Source organism: Dromiciops gliroides, chromosome 3 (genome assembly GCF_019393635.1).
Source record: "Dromiciops gliroides isolate mDroGli1 chromosome 3, mDroGli1.pri, whole genome shotgun sequence".
NCBI lineage: Eukaryota > Metazoa > Chordata > Mammalia > Microbiotheria > Microbiotheriidae > Dromiciops > Dromiciops gliroides.
The window spans coordinates 419023355-419032878 of NC_057863.1; the positions used below are offsets into that span (position 1 = coordinate 419023355).

At 32.9% G+C, this 9524-nt stretch overlaps 1 protein-coding gene across 3 annotated transcripts; it reads left to right on the plus strand.

Moving 5' to 3' along the window:
- Positions 1-703: 703 nt before the first annotated feature.
- MSTN (myostatin) lies at positions 704-9142 on the plus strand. 3 transcript variants are annotated; one of them, XR_006355658.1, is made up of 4 exons: positions 728-1198; positions 3107-3480; positions 6314-6969; positions 8932-8945. XR_006355658.1 is itself a non-coding variant. In XM_043995239.1 (4 exons), exons 1-4 carry the CDS (start codon positions 826-828, stop codon positions 8953-8955), a joined length of 816 nt encoding a protein of 271 aa, XP_043851174.1. In that variant the 5' UTR covers positions 728-825; the 3' UTR covers positions 8956-9142. The 3 variants fall into 3 exon arrangements, 2 of the variants coding, with proteins under 2 accessions (XP_043851175.1, XP_043851174.1); XM_043995239.1 differs by having other exon boundaries at positions 6925-6969; positions 8932-9142; XM_043995240.1 differs by having other exon boundaries at positions 704-1198; positions 6314-9142.
- The last annotated feature ends 382 nt before the right edge of the window (positions 9143-9524 follow it).

A 9524-nucleotide genomic window follows, 5' to 3' on the forward strand; every position in this document is an offset into this window, starting at 1 on the left:
AATTCTTATGTTTAAAATGGTAATTAAATATTTTATAATTTCTACTCATACATTAAAAAATACCAAAATATTAGTAGTAATATAACTTGAAGTAAACATCAGAAAGCATATTATCTAAGATATAGCTGAAATCATTTAAGCACTATGAGATTATACTAGAAAACATAATAACATTATTTTCACCATTATAGGAATGTTACCTTTTCCTCTTTAATTCACTTCTTCCTACCTGGTACTTTCCTAAAAACAGAGCATTAAAATTAAAAGATTGATTATGTATAAGTAGTATAATTTTCTATACTTTAAGTGCTAGTATAAAATTCATTAAATGATCTTAATTTCTGAGAGAACAAGCTGTCACATTTCAAGTATAGAGTTTAAATGAAATCTTCCTATTTAAATGATAGCTTTCAAGGTACATATAGATACACATTCTTTAAGTTTGGTTTGTGTTATTGTGAACAGTGTCTTTTTTTAAAATGTCATATTTATCTTTCACTATTTGCAGATTTATTTCTTTTATGAAGTGGTCAAATGAATCAGATCACCCTTGACTGTAACAAAATACTGTTTAGTGACTTGTGACAGACAGGGTTTTAACCTCTGACAGCTAGATTCATTGTTGGAGCAGGAGCCAATCATAGATCCTGAAGACACGTGTCTCATCAAAGTTGGAATATAAAAAGCCACTTGGAATACAGTATAAAAGATTCACTGGTGTGGCAAGTTGTCTCTCAGCCGCTACATGCATTGAAAAATTGGCTTGGTGTTACATGCAAAGAAGAGCAAAGAAAAAAAGGGAAAGACTGTATTGATTGCAAGATCATGCAAAAATTACAAATCTGTGTTTGTATTTACCTGTTTATGCTGATTGTAGCTGGTCCTGTGGATCTCAATGAGAACAGCGAGCAAAAAGAGAATGTGGAAAAAGATGGACTATGTAATGCATGTACATGGAGACAAAACACCAAATCTTCAAGAATAGAAGCCATCAAAATTCAAATCCTAAGTAAACTTCGGCTAGAAACAGCTCCTAATATTAGCAGGGATGCTATAAAACAACTTTTACCCAAAGCTCCTCCACTCCGGGAACTGATTGATCAGTATGATGTCCAAAGAGATGACAGTAGTGATGGTTCTTTGGAAGATGATGATTATCATGCTACAACTGAAACAATTATTACTATGCCTACCGAATGTAAGTAGCTTGTGTGTGTGTGTGTGTGTGTGTGCATATCCACAATTCTGCTGACAGTTGTCCTAGTGTTTATGAGAAACAGATCTATTCTCAGTTGCTTTTAACAGGCTGCTGGCTATAGTATGTAAGTGGGAGGGAGAAATTTTTTTCCCCAAGAGTTTATGAGCAAAATGCCAATAACAGTGAATTAGTTTTATTCTGCTACATTATTTAATTTCTTCCTTGTTACACTGGAACAAATAATAAAACGCTCGAGCAGCATTAAAGTTACTCAGCTTGACTACGTTATGGCAAATACAACATAGTCAGGCTGCCTCTGCTAATCTTCCAGACTAAAACAAAGACCAGAATTTTAAAAATGTAAACAATGTACACAAACAACATCATAAGATTCTTAGCTGTCTGGTTGTTTGAAAGATATATTAATAATACTAAATATCTTCCTAAGAAAATTGAAAGAAGTTGACAAACTGGGTCTATTTTTAAAATCTCATTTCCCCCACCCCCCTATTGCACAGCATTTAAAATATATTTCTGCAAAACTAATACGATTCCTGCGTATTCTTTAGCAATTAAAATCTTTAGCTAGGAAGCTGTTATACTTAACATGTTTACAGAAAGTAAAATAAAGAGCATATCATAAAGGGGAGAAATGTAATGCAAATATATCATAATAATTGCATCCAGATGAGGAATAACTACTAATGAAATGCTTGAATGAGAAACAAGGTAGCATGCACCTGAATTACTTGTCCTACTACTACCATCGTGCTATCATTAAGAGTGCACCATCTCTACATTTCTATTTATACACTTAATGGTAAACAATTAACAACCTGAGGAAACCAATATATATATTTTTAGAGATTGTTGTCTTTTATATTTCTGGAATATTATGTAATTCATATCATACATTTGTAGAAGACTCTAAAGAACAGATACACATACCACTAAAGTCAAAACTGGTACCTTAACAGAAGGGGCTAAGTATAAAAGGCTCTTGGTCATGGGTCTGTGATCTAGCTTTGCTGTCACTTCAATGCAGAGAACTGAAACAGCTATTAAATTTCTCACTTCCCATTTAAATGAGCAAATTCTAACCACAATACTCTCTCTTTAAAGCAATGTGGTCTAACAGTTCAACTAGAGATTTCCCTCCCTCCATTTTCTTTTACAGACAGTTTTCAGATACCATAAAAGAAACAAGCTGCTGGTATACTTGCTCTGCTTGAAGTTGTCTTTGCTTAGAAATAATATACTGGCATTAAGAGAGATATTTTCCAACTTTTAATTTTCTAGAAAAGATCACAAATATTTAAGTATTATGAACCACTTGTTTAGTTTCATTCTATGAAAAGGATAGTTCAGAACTGGAACATAAGAAAGGATTAATTTTTTTCCTCCTAATTCCAAAGGCTAAGTAAGTAGCACAGTGTGCCTTGTCCCCAGGTAATTCAGGCCTGGGGGAAGGGTTCCTTCCTCCAGACTGATTGGTACAGCTGCTCAGTAAGTGTAACTACTCAGATTCCCAAAGAATTCTAAGTGGATGTTCCTCCACGGTGTCTCTTGTTCTCTCTAATCGTCATCATTTTAAAATTTCAACCAGCATTCATTCCTTTATAGAATTTTTCTTGGAGTGGGAAGTCTATTTCTAAACAGTTGAAAAAAAAAGGATATAAATCTAAAACCTGAAAAAAAGGTAATTGTAAAGTATACAAGTTTGGGGTTTTTTTTCTAATGAATGAAATCTTCCTACTCGGTTTCAATACATGATATATTCATACTTTATGGGAACCAATATTCCATCAAGAAAATAGTTCATTAACCTGTTAATTTATTTGGGTATTTGGAGTTTGATTTTGTGGATACCTAATTCAGTAATTTTTCTTTTTAAAAATTCATTTATAGCTGATTTTCTAATGCAAGTGGAAGGAAAACCCAAATGTTGCTTCTTTAAATTTAGCTCGAAAATACAGTATAATAAAGTGGTAAAGGCTCAACTATGGATATATCTGAGGCCTGTCAAGAAATCTACAACAGTGTTTGTGCAAATTCTGAGACTCATCAAACCCATGAAAGATGGTACAAGATATACTGGAATTCGATCTCTGAAACTTGACATGAACCCGGGCACTGGTATTTGGCAGAGTATTGATGTGAAGACAGTATTGCAAAATTGGCTCAAACAACCTGAATCCAACTTAGGCATTGAAATCAAAGCTTTAGATGAGAATGGTCATGATCTTGCAGTCACCTTCCCAGGACTAGGTGAAGATGGATTGGTAAGTAATACCTGAAAAAAATACCCCACTATAACAGCATTTTTCCTGTGAAAGGGACATCCTAAAGTAGGTTTCTTTAGTTATCATATTTCATAAAAATTCCACTAATAATACTAAAAGTGTTCATTTGATGTGGGTAAAAATGAAATGTGGAGTGGGAGTATTATTTCTTTAACCTCACAGGCAGTCAAAGGGATGTTTCCCCAATGGCAACCATGTATTCACCAGAATAAATTAACCTGACTTGGTATTTTTAAGATCCTTTCTTGATTTAGGCCATTTGTCAATGGAAGTCCTTTATTTTAAATTAAGAGAAAAAAACCACTGGCTTCTTTCAATTATTTACCATTAAGCAGTTTTCATAACTATCTTTGGTAGTGACAAACTCTGTTTTATATTATTAATAATGGGGGAATTATATATTCATACAAAAACTCCATAAAACTCTCATGGTGGGATCTAGTACATAACAAACACAGCAAAACATTGTTTTTCAGAAGTTTTCAAGATGTAGAGAACCTGTTTTATCCTGGCTCAGAACAACGAAACATTTTTTAAAATGAATTACAAGTATGAAAAGAAATTGCTGTTAATTATTATACTTAACTGAGCATAATGTTTTTCCTTATATTTAGTCAAAGTCTTTCAAAGTAATCATACTTTAGGAAATCATGATGAACATAATTATCACCATCAGTCCGTAGAAATATGTCCATATATTGAGCTCTAGATTGGAAACTTCATGAAATATTTCTTTGTGGCTTACCTATGGCAAATTTAAAAACTCCATTATTTCCCCTTGGCATCCAGCATACTTGTGGTCAACCTTATCCCTTCTTAAGACAGCAGGTACTTAGGAAATACCAACTAATTTGATATTAACTTCAGCAGAACATAATCACAGATAGATTATGAGAGAAAACTAATAAATTCTATTCTCAAACTCAAAAGAAATAAATTTGGAATTATTTGCAGCTCTGTATTCTCTGTATTATTGCTTCCCTCTATTACCATGGATTTATTTACAGTGCACCATATCTGTTCATTGTTCTTTGCTAATATACTTATATCAGCAAGATTGTTTTTATACATTATAAACATTATAAGCCTTCTAAAATAACAAATGTTTAAATCTGATCAATCTTAACTGGCAAAAAAATGAAATGTTAATCTAGTGTACTAGATCAAATTTCTTTCATGTAACAAAAATATTTTCCCCAATAATGATACAATACTATATATAATCAATTATGCCCTGGATTTGCTATGTAATTACCACTCAGATCACATGGTATCAATACAGGTACATTCTAACATTTAAAATGGGCTCCAAGCTACATTTCTTTTCTTTGTGGGGCAATGAGGGTTAAGTGACTTGCCCAGGGTCACACAGCTAGTAAGTGTCAAGGGTCTGAATCCATATTTGAACTCAGGTCCTCCTAAATCCAATGCTTTATCCACTGTACCACCTAGCTGCCTCCTTGGGGGTTTTCTTAATAAAGATACTGGAGAGATTTTCATTGCCTTCTCCGTCTCATTTTATAGATGAGGAAACTGAGGCAAACAGGATTAAGTGACTTGCCCAGGGTGACATAGCTAGTGTCTGTGGGCACATTTGAACTCAGGAAGATGAGTCTTCTTTACTCTAGTCCTGGCACTTTATCCACTGCACCACCTAGTTGCCCCTAAGCTACATTTTTAAAAAAAGATCTCACCTTCTCCTCTTTTAAGAATATAGGTGTCAATATTTGTAGTATCCCCTTGCAGGATAATTATTATGGTTAATAATGTTCCAAAGGGTGAAACAAATATATATATATATACACATATATATATGCTTCAATTTAATAATCAGATTTCTCAGTATTAAAAAATATTTAAAAAAGTATTGGAGATGATTCTCATCTATAAGTGGTGGGGGAGAAAATGACATACAAATCTAGGAAGAAACAATTCTTGAAGAGATAAAAAATGGCTAGGGAGGCAACATATCCCAGTGGAACAAGATCCAGATTTAGTCAGAAAAGATGAGTTTAAATCCTTGTTCTGACACTTCTTATTGACCTTGGACAAGTAATTTCAATTCTCTGGTCCTCAGTTTACTCATCTGTATATGAGGGGGTTAGACATGATGACACTGAAGGTCCTTTTCATCCCAGAGTCTATAATTCTATAATATCTCTACTTGTGTTTACTTCTCTTCCAACTCCTATCCTATCTCTCTGACCCAAACATAATATCACACTCACACACACATTCATGTGCACAGTACACACATGCATGCATGCACATGTGCGCACATACACACCTTTGCTTGAATGTAACTTGTATCTTCTATGGCTTGAAAATCTAAATTTCATTATGAGAGGAAGAATTGGATAAGAGCACATATGCTATGACTGCATGTATGGGATTTCTAGAAGTCATCCTGCTTTAAGCCCAGTCACTTTGGGTAACAGTCATATTTATCTCCCTTCATTCATCCATTCACTTAAAAAAAAGCTGGTAGGGGGAGGGTGCCTGCCATGTGAAAGGCATTCTTGCTAGAAGTTGTGATGGGTATAAAGATAAATGATATAGTCTCTCCTTGCAGGAAAGGGTGTACTGTTTCACTTTCCTGGACCAGAAAGGGAAGATCAAGTCCAGTGAAGAATTCCTTAAATGTTGTAATATCTTTTAAAGATGATTTTCTTTTTCAGGCAAGGGTATTTGTAAAATGATTTGCTTGATTAGTTTTCTCTTTCAAAGAATGCCTTGTCTGATCCCAGGGATATATTTCAATGTGAATTACCTGATAATTTATAGTTTCAATTTTTTTTCATTCTTTACACAGAACCCCTTTTTAGAGGTCAGAGTTACAGACACACCAAAAAGATCTAGAAGAGATTTTGGTCTTGATTGTGATGAACACTCAACAGAATCTCGATGCTGTCGTTACCCACTAACAGTAGATTTTGAAGCTTTTGGATGGGACTGGATTATTGCACCCAAAAGATATAAGGCTAACTACTGCTCTGGAGAATGTGAATTTGTATTTCTACAAAAATATCCTCATACTCATCTTGTTCACCAAGCAAATCCTAGAGGTTCAGCAGGACCCTGCTGTACTCCTACTAAGATGTCCCCAATAAATATGTTATATTTTAATGGAAAAGAACAAATAATATATGGAAAAATTCCAGCCATGGTAGTAGATCGTTGTGGGTGCTCATGAGTTTTGTGCTAGGTTTATTACTTCATAAAATATGGAAGGTTTCCCCTCACCAATTTTTGAAACTGTGAAATTATGTACAATAGGCTACAAAAGGCCTAGAGTACGCTACAGATTCACCAAGGCACAAGCTACCATATATGAACTAGAAGAAGAGAATAAATGCAATGATTGGTATTTAACCTTCAAAAGAAAAGTTGCAATCAAAATATTATCATTTCCTTTTTAAACAGGAAGGAAATAACATTTCATATATGATTATCTATCATCACATGCAGGTAAATAAAAGCAACTCTCCTTGTGTCCCAATGAATTAAAGAAGTGAACTTTAAAATACATTTCTTCACAGCTTCACTTAATATCAATCAGAAAATTTTTATGCAGTAAGGGGATAGTTTAAAGTTGTTGCACAACATCATTTGAATTTTCCATAAACACTTGAATTTTTAGTGTATGACAGTATACTTGGTAAGATGAAATTCCATGAAAATAGAAGAATACAGAAATTAGGGATGGTATATACTATATTCATGGTTCCATTCCTATAATGATTAGTACAGTATGTTAATAATCCAAAACAATGGTGCTAATACAACAGGCTGAATGAAAGATGTTAACTGTTTGCAAGTATCCAGCAAATTATAAAGCTTTCCCTTTACTCAGGTACCTTCATATGGAGTAGGGTTTCTTTAATGAAAAGAGAAAGTTTTCTATTAGTTGTCAGCTTTCAAGTTTGTGACATCCCTGGACAGTCTGCATTCTACTAAAAGGCAACAAGACATTAAGCACTTGACAAACTTTGAAGTGCTACATAAAGATCAATGATTATTTTTGTTGTAATTAATAAGACAAGTATAAGTCCTAATTCAGAATTCAAAATTATAACCTGCTTTTTATCAACAAGGCAGTTTGCACTAAAACCAACCAATACAAATCAATGGTTCTATCAATGTTGTATAAACATACTTTGATACAATTGCATTTATGTAATATGTATACAAGACTTTTGTAAATAATGTTTCCTTTTTTATTTACTGTTGGTATATGTTTATACTAAGAAAATTTCAAATTATGTATTAAGGCACAAAACATGTCTTTAATTATGAAACATGATTGCTTGCAAAGCAAATTTTATTAGCAATTAAATAGTGGATGTGAAAAAATCCATATGCCAATAGTTAGATGGTTACATTACAATCATTTTATATTTTTTTACATTATTGACATCCTCTTATGGAGTCACAATGGCTGTATAATGTGAATATGCAATTATGATGGTTTACTATCAATATAATAAAACCTTAACGTTCCATTATTTTAATACTGTACTGATAAACACTATTGACCATACCAAAAAGCTTTAACTTCATTGTCTCTATAGGCAGAAAAAAACTGTTGATCTTTTCAATAAAATATTGCAAATTTTATTTTGTAAATATACTAAATATACTTCTTCATAAGTTTAATATTTTATAAATCAGGACTTTTAAATTGGCTAAAATGTACTTATTTCAAAGAGAAATTTTTTGGTATCAAATATGTAGAAAAATCACCATAAGTTATGTTAAAATGTTTTCACTTTTATGGTAAGATGCAAAAGTTCTTATGTTACAATGATGTATTCTGGATTTCTGGTTTTCAACTTATCATTCTTTATTGTTTGAGATTATAGTAAAATATCAACCTGTTAATTTTCTTCCTCTTTCCCCCTCTAACTTATATTTTATAAAATTCTAACTATTTAACATTAAAATTTTTATTAAAATGAAAACCATAAATTACTCATTTACAAATATTTAGAAATTATAAAGCTATTGAGTGTATTTCCCTTCAAAAGCATGGTCCATATTATTTGGCACTACAAAAACAAATAGTTAATTACATGTTTTGTTTCCTTTTATGTTGACTTGGGTACTGTTTTCAGAGATTCAATTTCCAAGCAAATTGCAATGGGCAGGAGTATACAATGCTAGAGTTATATAGTATGCACTGATTTGAGGGACACATTGAAGCCACATGTTTTTCCCGGTTCTGTGGAATATTGGTAATTTTTCCTATGGGTACAAAATATTCATTAAGGGCTTGGATATCCTTAAATGCAGCATTCAATATATACAAAATAAAACTTTTTAATGTATTTTAGCTCCTAGTAGATTGGACACAAATTACTAAACCTAAAAGAAGAATTAGTTAAATTTTATTTAATATCACTAATTCCTAAGAAAATTTCTATTCCCCAGGGCTTGAAAAGATCCAAGATGTAGTACAAGTGCTGAACTTGGAGTCAGAAGATCTTCCATCTCCATCACTTTCTAGTTGTGTAGGAACAAGTGGTTCATTTAATTTCTGAGTCTCAGTTTCCTCATCTGTAAAGCATAACAACATAGTCTACCTACCTCACAGGGCTGTTGTGAGGAAAGTGCTTTGTACATTTTAAAACAGTACATAAACATGAGCTGTAATATATGTTTTCATCAGTGTGGTATCTCCTTATCCTAGTGTAGATCATTAACCCTTCCATGCCTTAGATGGTCTTCATGAGTTACTGTGGCCAAAAAACATGTAATTCTATTTTGTATGATTATATTTTTAATTACAAGAGGGTATAAGACTCATTAAAATTGGCTAAGCTGATATCTGGACATAAGGTTAAGTATATCTCTGGGCCCATATGCAAAAAGCCTTTTCAAACAAGTGGAATTTGCTTGATCTTACGCTCCATTGACATTAACTTAAAGATACCAGAGTCACTCCACTGTCCCAATGAGGCATTAGAGTAAGACTCAGTGAGCCTAACAGTTCTGATAAGCGGAGTGATTTCTGAACCAGTAAA